This window comes from Poecilia formosa, unplaced genomic scaffold (assembly GCF_000485575.1).
Source record: "Poecilia formosa unplaced genomic scaffold, Poecilia_formosa-5.1.2 Scaffold11, whole genome shotgun sequence".
Lineage (NCBI taxonomy): Eukaryota > Metazoa > Chordata > Actinopteri > Cyprinodontiformes > Poeciliidae > Poecilia > Poecilia formosa.
Genome location: NW_006799950.1, coordinates 1,823,977 through 1,846,839, shown reverse-complemented (window position 1 = coordinate 1,846,839; position 22,863 = coordinate 1,823,977). Strand labels below are relative to the sequence as shown.

The window sequence follows — 22,863 nt, the reverse complement described above, 5'->3', positions numbered from 1 at the left end:
TATATCTCATATGACTTAAAAGAAATTTGACTTTGCGGTTTGATGCCTTGAAATTACCCTCTGTCTCTTTAAGAAGCTCCTGCCTTCAGCAAGTCATCACAGCAATGCTCCTCTATTATGCCATTTATGTTTGTAAAAGGCATAATGGAAGATTTCTCAAACATGCATAAAAGAATCAAAGCAACACTCCAAATATGTTTCTGATGAGAACACATTATAGCATGACATAAAGCTAAAAAAAAATAGATTTCAAATAACGTCCCTCCCCCCCCTTTAAGAAAACACCATCAGAAATTTGCGACAGCGATAACAATAAATGACTGAACATTTTTCTGAAAGCTTACAGTTAGCGCTCTGGAGGTGGAAGATGTGAAAGCATGGGAGACTGCAGTAACAACTCTGGACAGGTTGTTCTCCAACGAGACGTCGGACACAGAGTTAGAAAAGTTGTAGCCTCGATACGTCCTTGAGGAAAGAGAAAAGTTTTCTCCCGTTTACCTTGAAGCCGACTTCAACGTACTTGACACCATCTTTCAGTTTCATGAACAATACCTTGTGATTGTGCTGACTGTGAACTGGGACGGGGGTTGTGTCTCATGCATGAGTAGCTGCAGGTAGACTGAACTCTGGTCCCGGGCGATCGCCACCACTGGGTCTACCTGGCCTTGGTCACAGTCAAAGAACAATCTTGGAACGAGTCTAGAAGGAAGAGGCACAGGAAAAAAAAAAAATAGAGATTTGGGTTAAGATCTTGGATTATACAGTGGTGTGGTCTTGTTCAAATACAAAAGAGCTAGCATACCTGCTAACAGCAGAGGCTGCAACGTGTCGCACTCTCGGATCATCGTCTCCCAACAGATAGATGACCACATCATTCAGGACCCTGTCCTGAATCCGTAGTTGCTAAACAAATTCCAACAAATTTAGGATCGCGACATGTTTGTCGGAATAAAATATCTCAATGATCCACCTTTACTTTCAAACAAAGAGGGAAAAAAAAAGCCAACGCGGCAACATACCCCAGTAAAGTGATGGTCTCCTTTGTGCAAAGTTTCAGTTTTTCTCTCCAAGAAATTAATTAATCTAAAACAAGAAAATAAATAAATAAATAAATGTACAATGGAAGCAAAGACACGTGTCGGTAGCAGTCAAAAGGAACGAATCTCACCTGAAGTCTAACTCGGACAGAGTTTCCAGGAGCTCGGTGCGAACAAGCCAGTAGGAAGAATCCCGCAGAGCGAAGAGGTCTATCACCAGCTGCAACCCGAGCTCGCTCAGCGTGCTGCTGCACAGCGTCATGATGCAGTGCTGGAACGCACCACAAACACAGACTCAGTAACACAAGCGGACACCAACCACCGACGCTCCTGCAGGCCCATCCTACCCTGACTGCAGCACACGCCATCTTGCAGGTGACCGAGGATTCGTCTTTTAAAGGTTTCTGGAGCAAAGGCACCAAATCCACCAGGGACAGAGGGTTACCTGAAGAGCAGAGTCCAGGAATAACAATCAGCCTCACATCAGCTCAGCAGTAACTTCAACACGAAAAAAAACAAACAAAAAAACAAAAAACACAAACCTGTTGTACTCTGCACACCGGCCAGCCAGGTGTGAATATTGTAACGTGTTTTGGTAAGCGCAGCTAGGATGATGGCTCCACAGAGGATGGCTGTGGCCCCTCTGATCTGGGGGTCTCCGTGTTCGATGAGGCCCAGAACGTCACTAATGTACTGCTGCCCTGCAATGGCACAGACCAAACAGCTGTCACACTACAGCTGGCAGGAAAATGATCAAAACTGTTTTCCCTACTGAACAGTTTTGATAATTATCACTAGGGCCGAACTGATTAATCCAATGAAATGTTATTAATCGACGATTGAAACAATTGTCAACTAATTTAGTAATCGTTTCATCGCTAACGCAATTATATAGGCTCAAGAAAAAATCATTTTCTGAAAGAACACCATCAGTAGCAGTAATTAAGCCAAATATATATATATATATATATATATATAGTAATAAAGATAAAAAATCTTCTCTGTTAGTAAAAAATATATTTTACCCAGAACTCCTCAAGCGGGACAGTTTTAGCTTCACTAAGTTCAAATTCTGTAAAAAAAATAAATAAATAAATAAAAAAATCTATCACCTTTTGCAACCCAATTGTTAATAAGTGAATCTAAAAATAAACAGATCAGCAGCAGACTGTACTGATGTTCAGTTGAGCAGAAAGATCTGAGCTTTTCACATGTTGATTATAGAAGCATTTTTTAATGATCTACCATTGCTACCTTGTTGCTTTTTAGGCATTTTTTCCTTATTTTAAAAGAAATTAAATAATTTATTTGCATCTTCTCATGTGTATCTAATATTTTATAAAAGAGGCTTAAACGAAAAATCAGCAGAATGTGCCAAAATTTTTATCCAATTAAATCACTAGAATAATCAATAGATTAATCAACATCTAAAGCAATTGTTGTCCAGTCTTAATCAGATAAAATTTTCTTCTGTCATTTGTTGTATTTTTTTTTTTTTAACCGTTTCTATCAATACTTAAACTTTGGCTGGCAAAGTCTGAAACTCCTCTGACCTTACATAAACCTTCCCACCTGCATTAAACCAACTTCACATGTATTCACCTATTATCCAATTAGGATGACAGCCAACCTTCTTCAACAGATTATCTTTTCTTTTTAAACCCAAACACAATCAAAAGGGTGTTGACAACTGAATTTGCCATCATACCTGCAACTGGGACGCCATCCAGTGGCTCCAGGTAGAGAGAATTAAAGAACGCTTCAGGATGCAGCGCTGCTGCAGCTCCGACGCAGCTGACCGCCAACGCCTTCACGCTCACTCGAACCTCTTTATCAGGAATCAATCCTGAAGAAACAAACAAACAAAAAATCACTTGTATGGCTAGACATAAACTGACAAATATTAAAACTCCTTTCTTCACCATTTTTCAAGTAATGTTATGCAATTGGTTTCACTGGAATTTTATGCGATACATAAACTACACACTATCTACCATCTGCATTTTCTGTGACACACCCATATTGTCTAGTTGATCATTTGTAAGTCATTATTGCATGTTATGTTAATATCTGGGAGTCCCATGTAAAACATATTGTGTAAAGTTAGGATTCTTAATTTTTCAAAAATATAAAATCTCTTCTTTCAAATCAACTTAGTTTTGTGTATCATCACAACGCAATGAAACCCACAGAGCTGAAGCTGTAACATGAAGTCGTGTGAAAAGGCTTAGAAATAAGAGTAATTTAGGGCTGAAATGATTAATAGATTATTGAAATAACTCTCAACTAATTTTTTAAAAATCCATTAATTATTAACTGGGTTATTTGTTAGACTAAAAAAAAAGACCATTTGCTGAAACAACACCCACAGGGAAACAACTGAGCCAAAACTGTACAAGAAAATATAGACATATTGCATTTAACATGAAAAAAAGAAAAACGAATGTAAATGTTCTACCCAGAACTCCTCAAGTGGCACAGTTTCAGCTGCTTCTGATTCAAATTGTATAAAGAACAAAATGTCCTATTAAGCACCTTTTTTCTATCTTCTAATGTATTTCTAATATTAAGTGGTTGAATGAAAAATCTGCAGAATGGGCCCATTTCTTAAAAATCCAATTAATAAACTGATTTTCCAAACAAATGATAGAATAATCAATTACTAAAGTCATTAAGTTGCATCCCCAACGTATTTTACTTTGTTAGGTTCGTCATAATGCCAACTTTTATTATACATTGATTTTCTTTTTTTTTTAATCCTAGGTTTATGTTAATAAACTCTTAAAATATTAGAAAAGATAAAATTGTAGAATAGTATCCAGCCTAATTTTGCTAATATATACATGTTCAATTTCAAGCCGTGGCTTGAAGCAGCTGCTCACCGTTCTTCTGTCCAGTGAGAAGAAAAGAAGCGGCGAGAAGTCGCACACAGTGAACCAGTGGCTCCGCCCCCTGGTCCGTGTAGTGTCCAATTGGACCCTTTATCCGTGACGGCTGCCAGGCATTTAATAAAACAATCAGAAACAAATCGTGATTTTACTTCTTCAATCGCTGACCACAACCGTGGACGTACCTTATTATCAGGTTCGGGTTCAGCAGGCTCATCCTTGGGAATGAAGCGGTCCACGCTGCTGTCCGAACCCTGCCGATTGTGACCTCGGCCATCGAACAGATGAGGCTTACTCAGAGCTGGACGCAAAAACGTCTTTGTTAGGGTGACAAAGATCTACACGGGTTTTCATATTCAGCCGCCTGCCTACCGAGGGCCGACTGCAGAAACGGCTCTGAGGGTTCTTCCTGGGAGGAAGGCGCTGCTCCTTCGTCTTCTTCATCCTGTAGCGTTCCTATCTGCATGCCGGAGTACTGGCTCTCGCTGCCGTCCAGGACCTTAGTTTGACACACAAAACGTCTTCATGAGAGAATTAAAAGTTCGGTTCACGAACAAAACTCCCAACAAAAAGCCAAAGTTTCTCTCAGTAGGAAAAACGCCAGCATGCAAAAGCAACACGTCGAATTTCAAACTACTGGATCTGATTTGCTGAAAATAAGACGGGGACATAAGAGAGAATCCAAACTTTACGTGGTACACGCACTTTAAAGTTAAAGGTCCACTGAATCATGCTTGAAAAGACAATTTACAGCAAATCTAGTACATACAGTAGGAAGCAGGGGGCTGGTGATTTCACACAAATGCTGCTTGTATAATACAGGGAAAATCAAGCTTTTGCTTTTATCCTAACAGGAACAAGTTCTCATTAGAATTTTTTAAGCTATGCTTTATTAAAAAAAAAATTTTTGACCAGAAGAAGGAACATCAAATACATGTTGCTCCTCACACTGGAGCAAAAGTCTTCTGCAGCATCTTCAAATAACAGAGAATCTGATCTAAGGACGAACAAAAAAAAAGGAAAAACAACTCTTCATGCTTCATCTTTTACAACTCACTGCAAGCCAGTCACATCCTCGGTCATAACCGCCGTCTTTCAAAAGCATCTGCCTTTTGAGAGAGAATCGTTCAAAATGAGGGGGAAAAAAGTAAAGGAGGCGCAAGCTACCGTCCATGAAAGGAGGAAAAGATGCCATCACAACCCAGGAAATAGAGTGCAGGGGTAGAAACGAACAAATGAGGGAAGCCAAAGGTTTCAGAAACAAGCAAGGCGCCACCCTTTCTTTTTCAAATCACCTGACCTTGTCACTAGTGCTAGAAGAGGAGGTGGCATAGAAGGAGGAAGAGGACGAGACAGACAGAGAAGACGACGAGGAGAAAGAAGCGGTGTAGACAGAGGAGCTGCTGGCTGGCGCGTCGGGACCCTCGGTGGGAGTCGGCGAGAGCGGAGGTGGCTGGACTGCCTGCTGCAGGGAGGGCCGCGACCGCGGCAAGGTGTGGTCAAGGATAAAGAGGGGGAAGGCAAAACCATTAGAGAGGACAAGAGTTGGTTTGGGGTCTTGTTGTTTTTTTGTGGGAAGAAAATGTTGCTAACCAAAGACCTCAGTGATGACTGTATTTGAGGTGTTTTATGAGAAAACAGGCCAGAAAAGGAAAAAAAACAAAACATTTTTGACAACTTCTTCCGTTTCTAATAAACGGTATTGTTCCTTAACCCTCACGCGGTCTCAGGAGGAGCACAGAAAATGTCGTGGGCAGCTGGGAAGTGTGGGGGTTGTCCCGTCAGACTGTCGATTTCCAAAACTACACACACCACACAAAAAAACTTGTAAAAGAGCACACGGGGTCAGTGCGACCCCACCGGACCTCGCACAGAGTAAAAAACTTGTGGGGTCATCTGAGCTGCTGAACCTTGTAGTCAAAGGCATCCTGGTGATGTCTCTCACTAGTCTCCTTCTTGCATATTTTAAATGTCACTGATGCGTACTGATGGAATCTGTTCAGAAGTATTTTTACAAAATTCCTTTTTTTTTTTTTTGCTTTATCAAAAATGGTTTCACAGGGAAATGGTGAGATTGTGATTTTACTGAGCTAAAAACAAAAGCAGCTTCCCCCACATGGCAGGGTTAATCAGTGTAACCGCAGCTTCCCCTAAACACAATCGCACAGCGGATCCAGAAGAAAAGCATTTTATAGCAAGAGAGTCCTACTGACCAGTTCTGCTACATCCGAAGGTGTCACGGCCGAATCCGGTCCCTCTGTGGTCGTCTGAGACGAGTCGCTAGGTGGGAGCGATCGATCATTAGTGCCCAGCGCCATCCCGCCTTCGCCGAGCGGCCCCCCGCCTTCTGGGGTGGCGTTTTCTGGTGTGGTGTAGTCGGCTGTCTCCGGGGTGACGTTGGCGCCGCTGGAACTTCGACTCAGCATTTCCTCTTCGTTTTCATTGGGTGACTCGGGGGTGCCTGATGTGGACGTGCCGCCTCCGCCGCCCTGCTCGGAGGAGGCGCTGAGGTCCACAGAGTCGCCGGGCTGCAGCGTGTGCTGCGAAGAGCGCGGCTGCTCTGTGATGATGTCCACCTGAGCAGCAGACGAGCCGTCTGCCCAAAGAACACGGGAAGAAACTAGACTTTAAAAAACAAAGGTGGTAAAAATGATCTCACCGAATTAGAATAGGAGAATTAACAGACTGTTATGTAAAAGAATAAATAAATAAAAACTGCAGCACATGACGATATGTTCTTTGCATATTCTCCAGTTTCTTAAGTTTACATGAATTTGAGTCCCATCCAAACTAACACTACTCATCCTCCGTAGTGGTGGTGGTGGTGGCAGCATCATGATACGGGGGATGTTTTTTTATTAATAGGAACAGGGAAGATGGATGGACCGAAACAAAGAAAATTCTGGAAGAAAAGCTGTGAGAGGCCAAAGAGTTTAACTTAAACTTTCAATTAATTACATCAGGGTTTGTGTGAATTTCTGCAAGGTACCATATTTATGTTCCTAGAGCACAGCCTTCTGTGTTTGCAGAATTTCACATTATTACTACTGTTTTTTTAATTGCAGACAATGGAGACGTCTCACCTGTGAAGGCTCCCGCGTTGACTTCTGCTCTCTCGGGGTCGTCCTCCAACCCATCCTCTTCTCCAGAAAGAATTTTACCTGGAAAGTTCAGATTTATTCTCAGCTAAAGAGATTGTGATGCGTGCAGCAGAAAGATACGGCCGCATGCTCTTTTATTGGAAGAATCGAAACACGTAAGGTAAGGTAAGGTAATCTACGGCCTCAAAAGACTAAATTGAAGGCATGGTTGCCCAGGACCTCCATTAAACTGGAGAGTGTAAGTCGAGGTGAGCACAACATAAACAAACAAGTCACCTCTCTGTTTCCTGAGAAGAAGTGGACTGCAGGAAGACCCTCCCCCCGCTGCATAAGGCAGAAAAACAGGAAACAGAAACAAGACGTGAGAGAAAAAAGCAGCAAAAGCCGATGGAGCGTCGCAGGAAACAAAGATATTTATACACGGACAAAAGGAGGCGAGTTAGGGAGCAAAGACAGCGGCACAAAGTTAGACCAAAGCAGAAGTTGGAATGGAGAACAGATTGACCAGAACAGTGCGCACGAATGAACTAAAGGCCACCTGAGACAGCCAGTCGACTGGTGCGCTAAGTGCTAGTGGACTGAGTAAATATTTGAAGGCCCATATCGCTAAGCATTAGAGGAATGAACCATCTGTCCCAATTGATTGATGGGATTACCGATGAGCTCCAGGATGCTGCCCGAGCGAGCGCGGCTCTCCGTGTCCTGACGAAACACGGTGGCGTGAGGAATGCTGCCGGCCGTGATGAGCACGTGCAGAAGCTCCGGCGGGGGAGTCCTGAACATCTGCTGCAGGAGTTCCAGGGCGGCTGTGACCACGTTGTGATCCCAGTGCTGCGTGTAGTGCAGCGTCAGCTCGTACACCTTCAGGCACACAGGAATCATTCAGCTAAGGAGAACGAAAACACAAGTGCACAAAAAAAAAGAAACACAACTGATCTGACCTGCAGGAGTTGCTCGGGTGTTGGCTGGACGTCGGCCTCCTTCCTCATCACTCCAAAGCTCCCTTTGAGGCTGCTGGTGTTGACTTGGTTCTGCAGCAGGGGCATCAGGTAGCGAAACGTTAGCAGCACCCCCAGGATAAGATGGCTCGGGTGTTCGTCATCGACTGGAAGCAACAGGCCTGAAGGAGGAGAAGACATGGCAGATTATGTGTGAGTTAGCTTATTTTTTTCAAGTAAAGCAGGGCTGCAACTAACGATTGTTTTAGTTACTGATTCATCCATCAATTATTCGGACAAAAATAATCGCAATGTTCTGCAGATTTTTTATTCAAGTCATTTTTATACATTGCAAAATGATTGAAAGATGCAAATAAGCTGTTATATTCCATTTTTAAATAAGAGAATAAACACTTTATTACCTAAACTGCAATAACATAACACTCCCTTAGTGTACACTTGATTATTTGTAGCAAAGAATGCATCTCCAGATAAAAAGAAAAAGAGATACTAACAACATATTGTTAGTATCTTACTAGCAGAAAGCTCAGCACTTTCTGCTCAACGTATTAATAAAGTGTAAATCTGGTCTGTTGCTTATTTTCTGGATTAACCAATACATATAAATATTGATTTTATTTTCTCACACAATTTGAACCAGATAAAAGCTAAAACTATGCTACTTGAGGAGTTCCGGGTAGAACATATTTACAGACAAAAGTTGTTTTGGTTTTTGTTATCTTAAAAGCAGAATGCTGTCGTAAATACAATACTGCTCTGACTGTATTGTTCTTTCAGCAATACTCCAGTTAACAATGAATCAATTGCTAATTTTGATTACAATTATTTCAGTGAATGATTCATCGCGATCAATCGTTTCAGTCGCTCTGTAAATCAACAAAATTGATCCTTGTGATAGTAAAAAAAAAAGAAAACACAAATCAACTCTGGAGTGTTTCATTCTGTGTGTGACCTACCCAGCAGCACATTAAGGAGCCAGGTGTAGAAATAACTTGTGCGTCTGGAGTGTTGGCACACGCTGACGGCGCAGCTGGCTGCTGTCCGTCTGATGGTGGGGGAGCTGGACTTCAGGTTGGCAACAAATGACTTCAGCAGCACCTGAAAAAACCCCCCACAAAGTTACGGTACTACAATGACACGTTTCAAAAGTGTGAGGATCGCTAACAACAAACAGGAATGAGCTCATCTGAGTCGGATACCTTAATCTCGCCGTCGTTGGCGAAGTTTCCCAAGGCTGACATGATTTTGGGTATCGCTGCAGCCAGCGTCTCCTGCACGGTTTCCTCCTGACGCTTGGTGATCCGACTGAGGCATGGCAGCAGGTTGACCAGGTAAGGTCTGGACCACAGAAACACATGGAACAAACATGACAAAATTAAAAAGATTCACACAATGATGTTTTTCCAGCATTCTGGGAAAAAATAACTATTGCATTTTATTGCTAGCAAAAAATGATTGAACCTCTGACTTCACTGTAACATAAGTGCTACAGTGCCTACCTGCATTTCTGGGGTCGGATGAGGTGGGCGAGCTCAGCAAACCTCCACAAAGCTGCCCTCAGACTCCGTGAGGCACCGTTCTGTCGAGGTACGAGAACCACATTAAACAAAGCACTGAACTTTTACATTCCTCTTATGTGAACAAAATGGACTAAACAAAACATAACCAGGTCTGAGCCTTAATTAATACCTTTTTAATTTCTTTGTACAACTCCAGCTGCAGTCTTGGCAAGTTCGAGTCCATCAGAGCCTGGGGAGTAAAAAGAGTCTAGTAAATAGCAGAAATGATTCAATAATAGCAGTTATTAAGATATTCTGCACAATTACAATTGTATTTTTTATAACAATTGGAATTTACCATAGCTATTTTTTTTTTAGTTACAAGCAATTTTACAATTAAAGACTAAAGTTAAAACAAGAAGACCACAAATCTTTGGATGTTCTACTTTGTTACAGGCATGGCTGTTCACCAATCAGAAAGCTAAAAGTTCAAAACAGGAACAATTTTCTGTCCCTGTTCTTCCAACCCCCAACACAACAAACTGCACAATTGCAATCAGGGAAACGTCTTTCTCCAGGCAACTGGACCATTCTATTATTATTCTATTCTATTGCCAAAGAAAAGACCATGATTTAGCACTCCAGAGAACAAGCTTCTTTTAATACTAAATGTTGCATGTAAATTATACAAGTTTAGATACAACGTTCATAACTGGAAAAAGAACACTGTAATATTTTAGCAGCAGTGGAAATAATTGTTGCTTTTCTGTTTTGAATAAAAGCAAATAGGTCAGGTTGTCCAATTTTTGTTTTTATGCAACTATAGTTACAATACTTTTTCCATATTATCTTATACAATTTCAGTATGAGTTTCTCTCTTTTCATGTTAAATAAGAAGAGTTGGTCCAAAAAAAGAAATTAGCTAGGTATCGGATTTACTCAACAACAAAATTCAGCTTCAAAACTTGGACAATCACAAAATGTACAAAATATGACTCACTTTGATGATTTTGTTCAGGCACTCATCAGCCACCATACGGACATCTGATTCACTGTCATCGCTGCAGAGAAGAAACATCTCCATGGCGATCCCGAGCAGTTTCTGAAACTCTGGAGATGTTCTGTTTCCAGGTCCCAAAAAAAAAACACCAACAGTCAAGCAATTATTAAGCATGAAAACTTTTATAAGTGACTGACTGACATAAATTACTAGAAGCTGCCTCCATTCCTTCTACTAATCTAGTAACATAATTAGGAAGATTTGGTCAATGTTACACTAAGGATGCCTTTGCATGTCAAATATTGTAAATGCAGGAGAAAGCAAAAGCTGGCTATAAAAACAAAAACCGCAACAAAATTGTCTTTTTAATGTACAAAACTGGGGTTAGACACTTAAGTGCTGTCATGGTGTGCTTATAAAATAAACCCATCAGTGCAGCGGTAACTAAATTCTTTAATTTGGTCAGAACAGGGCCTAATGTTTTTACAAAAATCTGTACAAAATACTGAAATCTTNACCGTTTCTATCAATACTTAAACTTTGGCTGGCAAAGTCTGAAACTCCTCTGACCTTACACAAACCTTCCCACCTGCATTAAACCAACTTCACATGTATTCACCTATTATCCAATTAGGATGACAGCCAACCTTCTTCAACAGATTATCTTTTCTTTTTAAACCCAAACACAATCAAAAGGGTGTTGACAACTGAATTTGCCATCATACCTGCAACTGGGACGCCATCTAGTGGCTCCAGGTAGAGAGAATTAAAGAACGCTTCAGGATGCAGCGCTGCTGCAGCTCCGACGCAGCTGACCGCCAACGCCTTCACGCTCACTCGAACCTCTTTATCAGGAATCAATCCTGAAGAAACAAACAAACAAAAAATCACTTGTATGGCTAGACATAAACTGACAAATATTAAAACTCCTTTCTTCACCATTTTTCAAGTAATGTTATGCAATTGGTTTCACTGGAATTTTATGCGATACATAAACTACACACTATCTACCATCTGCATTTTCTGTGACACACCCATATTGTCTAGTTGATCATTTGTAAGTCATTATTGCATGTTATGTTAATATCTGGCAGTCCCATGTAAAACATATTGTGTAAAGTTAGGATTCTTAATTTTTCAAAAATATAAAATCTCTTCTTTCAAATCAACTTAGTTTTGTGCATCGTCACAACGCAATGAAACCCACAGAGCTGAAGCTGTAACATGAAGTCGTGTGAAAAGGCTTAGAAATAAGAGTAATTTAGGGCTGAAATGATTAATAGATTATTGAAATAACTCTCAACTAATTTTTTAAAAATCCATTAATTATTAACTGGGTTATTTGTTAGACTAAAAAAAAAAGACCATTTGCTGAAACAACACCCACAGGGAAACAACTGAGCCAAAACTGTACAAGAAAATATAGACATATTGCATTTAACATGAAAAAAAAGAAAAACGAATGTAAATGTTCTACCCAGAACTCCTCAAGTGGCACAGTTTCAGCTGCTTCTGATTCAAATTGTATAAAGAACAAAATGTCCTATTAAGCACCTTTTTTCTATCTTCTAATGTATTTCTAATATTAAGTGGTTGAATGAAAAATCTGCAGAATGGGCCCATTTCTTAAAAATCCAATTAATAAACTGATTTTCCAAACAAATTATAGAATAATCAATTACTAAAGTCATTAGTTGCATCCCCAACGTATTTTACTTTGTTAGGTTCGTCATAATGCCAACTTTTATTATACTTTGATTTTCTTTTTTTTTTAATCCTAGGTTTATGTTAATAAACTCTTAAAATATTAGAAAAGATAAAATTGTAGAATAGTATCCAGCCTAATTTTGCTAATATATACATGTTCAATTTCAAGCCGTGGCTTGAAGCAGCTGCTCACCGTTCTTCTGTCCAGTGAGAAGAAAAGAAGCGGCGAGAAGTCGCACACAGTGAACCAGTGGCTCCGCCCCCTGGTCCGTGTAGTGTCCAATTGGACCCTTTATCCGTGACGGCTGCCAGGCATTTAATAAAACAATCAGAAACAAATCGTGATTTTACTTCTTTGATCGTTGACCACAACCGTGGGCGTACCTTATTATCAGGTTCGGGTTCAGCAGGCTCATCCTTGGGAATGAAGCGGTCCACGCTGCTGTCCGAACCCTGACGATTGTGACCTCGGCCATCGAACAGATGAGGCTTACTCAGAGCTGGACGCAAAAACGTCTTTGTTAGGGTGACAAAGATCTACACGGGTTTTCATATTCAGCCGCCTGCCTACCGAGGGCCGACTGCAGAAACGGCTCTGAGGGTTCTTCCTGGGAGGAAGGCGCTGCTCCTTCGTCTTCTTCATCCTGTAGCGTTCCTATCTGCATGCCGGAGTACTGGCTCTCGCTGCCGTCCAGGACCTTAGTTTGACACACAAAACGTCTTCATGAGAGAATTAAAAGTTCGGTTCACGAACAAAACTCCCAACAAAAAGCCAAAGTTTCTCTCAGTAGGAAAAACGCCAGCATGCAAAAGCAACACGTCGAATTTCAAACTACTGGATCTGATTTGCTGAAAATAAGACGGGGACATAAGAGAGAATCCAAACTTTACGTGGTACACGCACTTTAAAGTTAAAGGTCCACTGAATCATGCTTGAAAAGACAATTTACAGCAAATCTAGTACATACAGTAGGAACCAGGGGGCTGGTGATTTCACACAAATGCAGCTTCTATAACACAGGGAAAATCAAGCTTTTGCTTTTATCCTAACAGGAACAAGTTCTCATTAGAATTTTTTAAGCTATGCTTTATTAAAAAAAAAATTTTTGACCAGAAGAAGGAACATCAAATACATGTTGCTCCTCACACTGGAGCAAAAGTCTTCTGCAGCATCTTCAAATAACAGAGAATCTGATCTAAGGACGAACAAAAAAAAAGGAAAAACAACTCTTCATGCTTCATCTTTTACAACTCACTGCAAGCCAGTCACATCCTCGGTCATAACCGCCGTCTTTCAAAAGCATCTGCCTTTTGAGAGAGAATCGTTCAAAATGAGGGGGAAAAAAGTAAAGGAGGCGCAAGCTACCGTCCATGAAAGGAGGAAAAGATGCCATCACAACCCAGGAAATAGAGTGCAGGGGTAGAAACGAACAAATGAGGGAAGCCAAAGGTTTCAGAAACAAGCAAGGCGCCACCCTTTCTTTTTCAAATCACCTGACCTTGTCACTAGTGCTAGAAGAGGAGGTGGCATAGAAGGAGGAAGAGGACGAGACAGACAGAGAAGACGACGAGGAGAAAGAAGCGGTGTAGACAGAGGAGCTGCTGGCTGGCGCGTCGGGACCCTCGGTGGGAGTCGGCGAGAGCGGAGGTGGCTGGACTGCCTGCTGCAGGGAGGGCCGCGACCGCGGCAAGGTGTGGTCAAGGATAAAGAGGGGGAAGGCAAAACCATTAGAGAGGACAAGAGTTGGTTTGGGGTCTTGTTGTTTTTTTGTGGGAAGAAAATGTTGCTAACCAAAGACCTCAGTGATGACTGTATTTGAGGTGTTTTATGAGAAAACAGGCCAGAAAAGGAAAAAAAACAAAACATTTTTGACAACTTCTTCCGTTTCTAATAAACGGTATTGTTCCTTAACCCTCACGCGGTCTCAGGAGGAGCACAGAAAATGTCGTGGGCAGCTGGGAAGTGTGGGGGTTGTCCCGTCAGACTGTCGATTTCCAAAACTACACACACCACACAAAAAAACTTGTAAAAGAGCACACGGGGTCAGTGCGACCCCACCGGACCTCGCACAGAGTAAAAAACTTGTGGGGTCATCTGAGCTGCTGAACCTTGTAGTCAAAGGCATCCTGGTGATGTCTCTCACTAGTCTCCTTCTTGCATATTTTAAATGTCACTGATGCGTACTGATGGAATCTGTTCAGAAGTATTTTTACAAAATTCCTTTTTTTTTTTTTTGCTTTATCAAAAATGGTTTCACAGGGAAATGGTGAGATTGTGATTTTACTGAGCTAAAAACAAAAGCAGCTTCCCCCACATGGCAGGGTTAATCAGTGTAACCGCAGCTTCCCCTAAACACAATCGCACAGCGGATCCAGAAGAAAAGCATTTTATAGCAAGAGAGTCCTACTGACCAGTTCTGCTACATCCGAAGGTGTCACGGCCGAATCCGGTCCCTCTGTGGTCGTCTGAGACGAGTCGCTAGGTGGGAGCGATCGATCATTAGTGCCCAGCGCCATCCCGCCTTCGCCGAGCGGCCCCCCGCCTTCTGGGGTGGCGTTTTCTGGTGTGGTGTAGTCGGCTGTCTCCGGGGTGACGTTGGCGCCGCTGGAACTTCGACTCAGCATTTCCTCTTCGTTTTCATTGGGTGACTCGGGGGTGCCTGATGTGGACGTGCCGCCTCCGCCGCCCTGCTCGGAGGAGGCGCTGAGGTCCACAGAGTCGCCGGGCTGCAGCGTGTGCTGCGAAGAGCGCGGCTGCTCTGTGATGATGTCCACCTGAGCAGCAGACGAGCCGTCTGCCCAAAGAACACGGGAAGAAACTAGACTTTAAAAAACAAAGGTGGTAAAAATGATCTCACCGAATTAGAATAGGAGAATTAACAGACTGTTATGTAAAAGAATAAATAAATAAAGACTGGAGCACGTGACGATATGTTCTTTGCATATTCTCCAGTTTCTTAAGTTTACATGAATTTGAGTCCCATCCAAATTAACACTACTCATCCTCCGTAGTTGTGGTGGTGGTGGCGGCATCATGATACGGGGGATGTTTTTTTATTAATAGGAACAGGGAAGACGGATGGACCGAAACAAAGAAAATTCTGGAAGAAAAGCTGTGAGAGGCCAGAGAGTTTAATTTAAACTTTCAATTAATTACATCAGGGTTTGTGTGAATTTCTGCAAGGTACCATATTTATGTTCCTAGAGCACAGCCTTCTGTGTTTGCAGAATTTCACATTATTACTACTGTTTTTTTAATTGCAGACAATGGAGACGTCTCACCTGTGAAGGCTCCCGCGTTGACTTCTGCTCTCTCGGGGTCGTCCTCCAACCCATCCTCTTCTCCAGAAAGAATTTTACCTGGAAAGTTCAGATTTATTCTCAGCTAAAGAGATTGTGATGCGTGCAGCAGAAAGATACGGCCGCATGCTCTTTTATTGGAAGAATCGAAACACGTAAGGTAAGGTAAGGTAATCTACGGCCTCAAAAGACTAAATTGAAGGCATGGTTGCCCAGGACCTCCATTAAACTGGAGAGTGTAAGTCGAGGTGAGCACAACATAAACAAACAAGTCACCTCTCTGTTTCCTGAGAAGAAGTGGACTGCAGGAAGACCCTCCCCCCGCTGCATAAGGCAGAAAAACAGGAAACAGAAACAAGACGTGAGAGAAAAAAGCAGCAAAAGCCGATGGAGCGTCGCAGGAAACAAAGATATTTATACACGGACAAAAGGAGGCGAGTTAGGGAGCAAAGACAGCGGCACAAAGTTAGACCAAAGCAGAAGTTGGAATGGAGAACAGATTGACCAGAACAGTGCGCACGAATGAACTAAAGGCCACCTGAGACAGCCAGTCGACTGGTGCGCTAAGTGCTAGTGGACTGAGTAAATATTTGAAGGCCCATATCGCTAAGCATTAGAGGAATGAACCATCTGTCCCAATTGATTGATGGGATTACCGATGAGCTCCAGGATGCTGCCCGAGCGAGCGCGGCTCTCCGTGTCCTGACGAAACACGGTGGCGTGAGGAATGCTGCCGGCCGTGATGAGCACGTGCAGAAGCTCCGGCGGGGGAGTCCTGAACATCTGCTGCAGGAGTTCCAGGGCGGCTGTGACCACGTTGTGATCCCAGTGCTGCGTGTAGTGCAGCGTCAGCTCGTACACCTTCAGGCACACAGGAATCATTCAGCTAAGGAGAACGAAAACACAAGTGCACAAAAAAAAAAAGAAACACAACTGATCTGACCTGCAGGAGTTGCTCGGGTGTTGGCTGGACGTCGGCCTCCTTCCTCATCACTCCAAAGCTCCCTTTGAGGCTGCTGGTGTTGACTTGGTGCTGCAGCAGGGGCATCAGGTAGCGAAACGTTAGCAGCACCCCCAGGATAAGATGACTCGGGTGTTCGTCATCGACTGGAAGCAACAGGCCTGAAGGAGGAGAAGACATGGCAGATTATGTGTGAGTTAGCTTATTTTTTTTCCAAGTAAAGCAGGGCTGCAACTAACGATTGTTTTAGTTACTGATTCATCCATCAGTTATTCGGACAAAAATAATCGCAATGTTCTGCAGATTTTTTATTCAAGTCATTTTTATACATTGCAAAATGATTGAAAGATGCAAATAAGCTGTTATATTCCATTTTTAAATAAGAGAATAAACACTTTATTACCTAAACTGCAATAACATAACACTCCCTTAGTGTACACTTGATTATTTGTAGCAAAGAATGCATCTCCAGATAAAAAGAAAAAGAGATACTAACAACATATTGTTAGTATCTTACTAGCAGAAAGCTCAGCCCTTTCTGCTCAACGTATTAATAAAGTGTAAACCTGGTCTGTTGCTTATTTTCTGGATTAACCAATACATATAAATATTGATTTTATTTTCTCACACAATTTGAACCAGATAAAAGCTAAAACTATGCTACTTGAGGAGTTCCGGGTAGAACATATTTACAGACAAAAGTTGTTTTGGTTTTTGTTATCTTAAAAGCAGAATGCTGTCGTAAATACAATACTGCTCTGACTGTATTGTTCTTTCAGCAATACTCCAGTTAACAATGAATCAATTGCTAATTTTGATTACAATTATTTCAGTGAATGATTCATCGCGATCAATCGTTTCAGTCGCTCTGTAAATCAACAAAATTGATCCTTGTGATAGTAAAAAAAAAAGAAAACACAAATCAACTCTGGAGTGTTTCATTCTGTGTGTGACCTACCCAGCAGCACATTAAGGAGCCAGGTGTAGAAATAACTTGTGCGTCTGGAGTGTTGGCACACGCTGACGGCGCAGCTGGCTGCTGTCCGTCTGATGGTGGGGGAGCTGGACTTCAGGTTGGCAACAAATGACTTCAGCAGCACCTGAAAAAACCCCCCACAAAGTTACGGTACTACAATGACACGTTTCAAAAGTGTGAGGATCGCTAACAACAAACAGGAATGAGCTCATCTGAGTCGGATACCTTAATCTCGCCGTCGTTGGCGAAGTTTCCCAAGGCTGACATGATTTTGGGTATCGCTGCAGCCAGCGTCTCCTGCACGGTTTCCTCCTGACGCTTGGTGATCCGACTGAGGCATGGCAGCAGGTTGACCAGGTAAGGTCTGGACCACAGAAACACATGGAACAAACATGACAAAATTAAAAAGATTCACACAATGATGTTTTTCCAGCATTCTGGGAAAAAATAACTATTGCATTTTATTGCTAGCAAAAAATGATTGAACCTCTGACTTCACTGTAACATAAGTGCTACAGTGCCTACCTGCATTTCTGGGGTCGGATGAGGTGGGCGAGCTCAGCAAACCTCCACAAAGCTGCCCTCAGACTCCGTGAGGCACCGTTCTGTCGAGGTACGAGAACCACATTAAACAAAGCACTGAACTTTTACATTCCTCTTATGTGAACAAAATGGACTAAACAAAACATAACCAGGTCTGAGCCTTAATTAATACCTTTTTAATTTCTTTGTACAACTCCAGCTGCAGTCTTGGCAAGTTCGAGTCCATCAGAGCCTGGGGAGTAAAAAGAGTCTAGTAAATAGCAGAAATGATTCAATAATAGAAGTTATTAAGATATTCTGCACAATTACAATTGTATTTTTTATAACAATTGGAATTTACCATAGCTATTTTTTTTTTAGTTACAAGCAATTTTACAATTAAAGACTAAAATTAAAACAAGAAGACCACAAATCTTTGGATGTTCTACTTTGTTACAGGCATGGCTGTTCACCAATCAGAAAGCTAAAAGTTCAAAACAGGAACAATTTTCTGTCCCTGTTCTTCCAACCCCCAACACAACAAACTGCACAATTGCAATCAGGGAAACGTCTTTCTCCAGGCAACTGGACCATTCTATTATTATTCTATTCTATTGCCAAAGAAAAGACCATGATTTAGCACTCCAGAGAACAAGCTTCTTTTAATACTAAATGTTGCATGTAAATTATACAAGTTTAGATACAACGTTCATAACTGGAAAAAGAACACTGTAATATTTTAGCAGCAGTGGGAATAATTGTTGCTTTTCTGTTTTGAATAAAAGCAAATAGGTCAGGTTGTCCAATTTTTGTTTTTATGCAACTATAGTTACAATACTTTTTCCATATTATCTTATACAATTTCAGTATGAGTTTCTCTCTTTTCATGTTAAATAAGAAGAGTTGGTCCAAAAAAAGAAATTAGCTAGGTATCGGATTTACTCAACAACAAAATTCAGCTTCAAAACTTGGACAATCACAAAATGTACAAAATATGACTCACTTTGATGATTTTGTTCAGGCACTCATCAGCCACCATACGGACATCTGATTCACTGTCATCGCTGCAGAGAAGAAACATCTCCATGGCGATCCCGAGCAGTTTCTGAAACTCTGGAGATGTTCTGTTTCCAGGTCCCAAAAAAAAAACACCAACAGTCAAGCAATTATTAAGCATGAAAACTTTTATAAGTGACTGACTGACATAAATTACTAGAAGCTGCCTCCATTCCTTCTACTAATCTAGTAACATAATTAGGAAGATTTGGTCAATGTTACACTAAGGATGCCTTTGTATGTCAAATATTGTAAATGCAGGAGAAAGCAAAAGCTGGCTATGAAAACAAAAACCGCAACAAAATTGTCTTTTTAATGTACAAAACTGGGGCTAGACACTTAAGTGCTGTCATGGTGTGCTTATAAAATAAACCCATCAGTGCAGCGGAAACTAAATTCTTTAATTTGGTCAGAACAGGGCCTAATGTTTTTACAAAAATCTGTACAAAATACTGAAATCTTATCTTCAATTTCAAGTTTAATTTTTTTTTCCAAGATTTTTTTTTTTTTTTATCACACCCCCTTACCGCTTATTTTTGCTCCTGTACCAGTTTGAGCCAAGCTTCTCTTAAAACACATGACTGATTATTGTCGCTGATAATAAAAATTTTAAAAGTTGTGTAATATTAATAAAGCTATCTCCTTCTAAGGGAATGGGTTTGTTGTGGTCAAAAACCAATTTCCCAGCAGTAGTTATTTTCTCTGCCTTTGGTTCTAAAACAAATCCAACTCGAAGGCAGCTCTTCAAAATCTGATAGAGTACTGTTCCTTCATCACGTTGTCTTTGAAAAAAAGCTCTTGATTTAGGCCATATTTTTGCGTATGTGTAGACATATACAAACATTTTAAATGAAAACTGCCAAACAAAAGAATCCGGGTGAGAATTTACTTTCTATACTTAATCTGAAAACATAAACTACAAAAACACTGTAGTAAGATTTGTCCACTGTAGAGTGGATGAGAAGAGCCACTAATGAGAAGTCATTTTAGTCCTTTTATCAGGGCCTACCTCAGTGATTGAGCCACAATGTTTTCACATATCGTCAGGCAATGGGTCACTCTGTCCTTTTTTGTTGCAGCTTGCTCCTTTTTTCTGTAAAAGCATCACAAATTCAGAATGTCAAAGAGAAGCAGAAAAGGCCGGAAGAAACGCACAGTTATTAACGGTTTCTTTGAACACTTCTTTGCTTGCAACCCAACAGATTATAAAAACAAACTATGCAATAAAAAAAATAGATGTTAATGAATACAGTAAGAAACAGACAGAAGCCAGAAAAGGAATCACAGTGTTATTCAAATAAAAATGGGATCAGAAATTACAAATCTTAAATTTCACACCAATTTTATTCTGCAGGACTACAAACTTTAACATTAAAATCTAAAATTAATGACTTTGCACCCATAGTTGTGGGTATGCTACTATAAGTCCAATTAACTTAATATCATCCATCACAAAGAGCCAGAACACAATCCTCCCAGCTATCCATCAGGATGGTACCATTACATCACTCCAATGAGTGAACCTGCCCCCTTTTATGAAGCTACGTTGGTCTGCAGTGGTAGTTAGAAGAGTGTTAATTTAAACAAATCATTCTAAAGCTTTCTGACAAATCTAGTTCACAACACAACCAAAAATGCTTTAAATTGCCCTTTCTGACCCCGCACAGGTGCGTGAGCGGCTTAAGCGTTGGTCACAACACATATAAGCTTGCTATAACCATGATGAGAAATAGCCCCGCTAATATAATAAAGAAATGTTCCTGAAATGTCTTATGAGATTAAACAGAAGATCAGATTATGTGGTAATATACAAACTACCCGAGAGGGTTGGGGGGGTTGACACTGGCATCGCTAGCGGGCTAGGCTAACCGTAACGCAGCGGTGTCAGTTTTGTAGCATCTAAAAAACACACTTACTGTCTCTGAACGAGCTCCTCTGCTGTCGGTGGTCCCTGCTGTTGTTGAAATGACTTCAGAGACTCAAAGGCCTTCATTAGCTTCTCCATGGTGGCCATTTTAGCAACCCACAACGAGAAAGCTCGCCCGAGAAGCTAATATTTACTATTTGCGCTAACCAGCTAGCACTGTAGAGTAAGGTAGAGGGGACAAGTTACCGCTAAGAGAGCAGGAGGTGCGTAGCGCGACGAGGGTTAACGCTGCCCGCGGCAGCTACCACCCGCTCTCCGCTTTCACTTCTGTCAACTTGCCGCTTATTTTTCCACAATGTTAACTCTTACAGAACCAAATATATGCTGAGAATATGCCATCTTTGATGCAGCAAATGCGTTCTTCCCAGCAGTCACACCAGGAAGTGGTGACAAGTTGCAGCGTCGGGGAGGGACGTAAAACTCAGTGGCCAATCAGTGTGCGGCTTTCTTTTGGCTGATTTGTCAGAGAGCCAATGAACTGCTGCGTTGTTCTGCCTCATGTTATTGTTGCTGTCATGGGACCATTGAAATCAGGAGGCTGTTTCGCAAAACCCTAGATAGGATATTAAACTGTCAACTGTGATTTTTCTGTTAGTCACACGCAGTTTCTTTTCTCGCTTTTTTTGAAGCCAGCGCTTAACAACTACCTGAGATCATTGTTTAGCGAATAAGGTCTGTTTTAGATTAGACTGGCATTCCTATCGCCTGTCACACGGATCAAAAATGGCTTTTTGTACAGTCCTTTTATCTATTTCATCTCTATGGTTTAAATCGTACACCTTGGCCTATAAACTTGAATTTAACTGACAACTTATTAAAGTTTTATAGACTTACAATGATTGTAGTTATTCTGCATTCACACAGTGATCATAAGTTTATATAACTTATCACTTTTACCAGTGTAATTCTAAAAAGAACTTTGAAGGACTTTAACAAGAATTAAGTGCACAAGTTTAAGTTTATTGTGATTTTTTTTTTTTTTCGAAACCACCCGGAGTCAAAATTATACAGGCAGATGTCCCTTAACATAAATCAGAATATTTTGTGTGCGGGCATCAACTATTCTGGCATAATTATATTTGACCTCTTAGAATGGAAGGTAAATTTGGATCGCTTGTGGCTGTAGAATACTAGGTTGTAATCCAGCTTTATGAGATTCCAGTCATTTTTCCGCTGCCATCGCATCACAGTGAGTGTTTGCAGAAAGCTACATCTGTGAAATTAATCTAAAACTTGCCACTTGACCTTAGCAAAGATATGTGAACAGACTTTACATCATTTAGAAAGTGTAATGCATACAAAAGCATAATTTATTTCAATACTAAAAATCCCAGCCGTTTCATTTTGGATTGGCATTCTTAAGAGTGTTGTCCTGGATGGCGTAGTGAACCCCTAATATACTATTGTCAAAAATTAACAGACAACAGAGCTGGTGCAGTTCACCAGTCTGTGCTGGTTCATGTACCGTACACATGCCAAGAATCGTATTGGCATTTTGTTGCCATCCAGATGTCAGAATCATGCCTAATGCAGCTAATTTTCATACCAAATGCCTAACTTTTTGCCACTAAGCCTCTGGGTTTAGAGCAATATTTTCACACCACCTGCTGTATTTAAAGCTTCATTAGCCTTATGTTCCTGCAGGTGGCAGTGTTGTCTCCTCAGCTGAACAAATACAGAATAATGAGAGTCTAATTACATTAACATGCTGCATAACTTATTCGATTAACTGGTTAAAAAGACATACAGTGAATCCGTTGGTCTTGGCCACACCTCCACAGTCAGATGAAGGAGTAATCTTTCCAACATCAGCTGATTAATTTACGTAACGCCACAGGTGAAAGGTTCATCTCTGGGAAAAAATAAAGAAAACTGTAAAGACAATCAGCTGACGGGAACAAATTAACTTTAATTTACAGTGAGCAGAAAC

At 41.1% G+C, this 22,863-nt stretch overlaps 1 protein-coding gene across 1 annotated transcript in view; it reads right to left on the bottom strand.

Moving 5' to 3' along the window:
• htt (huntingtin) overlaps positions 1-21,336 on the bottom strand; it is a 43,807-nt gene extending 22,471 nt beyond the window's left edge. Inside the window, exons 1-38 of the mRNA XM_016667560.1 lie at positions 20,923-21,336; positions 20,016-20,099; positions 18,954-19,074; positions 18,144-18,203; positions 17,954-18,033; positions 17,654-17,792; positions 17,411-17,552; positions 16,435-16,613; positions 16,148-16,352; positions 15,768-15,815; positions 15,474-15,551; positions 14,604-14,986; positions 13,691-13,855; positions 12,763-12,889; positions 12,576-12,691; positions 12,385-12,496; positions 11,164-11,347; positions 10,485-10,605; positions 9,675-9,734; positions 9,485-9,564; positions 9,185-9,323; positions 8,942-9,083; positions 7,968-8,146; positions 7,683-7,887; positions 7,303-7,350; positions 7,009-7,086; positions 6,139-6,521; positions 4,298-4,424; positions 4,111-4,226; positions 3,920-4,031; positions 2,746-2,883; positions 1,580-1,738; positions 1,385-1,482; positions 1,169-1,308; positions 1,020-1,083; positions 803-903; positions 553-699; positions 345-465 (exon numbers count right to left, since the gene is read on the bottom strand). Coding sequence (XP_016523046.1) covers positions 345-465; positions 553-699; positions 803-903; positions 1,020-1,083; positions 1,169-1,308; positions 1,385-1,482; positions 1,580-1,738; positions 2,746-2,883; positions 3,920-4,031; positions 4,111-4,226; positions 4,298-4,424; positions 6,139-6,521; positions 7,009-7,086; positions 7,303-7,350; positions 7,683-7,887; positions 7,968-8,146; positions 8,942-9,083; positions 9,185-9,323; positions 9,485-9,564; positions 9,675-9,734; positions 10,485-10,605; positions 11,164-11,347; positions 12,385-12,496; positions 12,576-12,691; positions 12,763-12,889; positions 13,691-13,855; positions 14,604-14,986; positions 15,474-15,551; positions 15,768-15,815; positions 16,148-16,352; positions 16,435-16,613; positions 17,411-17,552; positions 17,654-17,792; positions 17,954-18,033; positions 18,144-18,203; positions 18,954-19,074; positions 20,016-20,099; positions 20,923-21,020 — 5,079 coding nt within the window. The 5' untranslated portion in view covers positions 21,021-21,336. The remainder of the gene's footprint in view (positions 1-344; positions 466-552; positions 700-802; positions 904-1,019; positions 1,084-1,168; positions 1,309-1,384; positions 1,483-1,579; positions 1,739-2,745; positions 2,884-3,919; positions 4,032-4,110; positions 4,227-4,297; positions 4,425-6,138; positions 6,522-7,008; positions 7,087-7,302; positions 7,351-7,682; positions 7,888-7,967; positions 8,147-8,941; positions 9,084-9,184; positions 9,324-9,484; positions 9,565-9,674; positions 9,735-10,484; positions 10,606-11,163; positions 11,348-12,384; positions 12,497-12,575; positions 12,692-12,762; positions 12,890-13,690; positions 13,856-14,603; positions 14,987-15,473; positions 15,552-15,767; positions 15,816-16,147; positions 16,353-16,434; positions 16,614-17,410; positions 17,553-17,653; positions 17,793-17,953; positions 18,034-18,143; positions 18,204-18,953; positions 19,075-20,015; positions 20,100-20,922) is intronic.
• Positions 21,337-22,863: the final 1,527 nt, after the last annotated feature.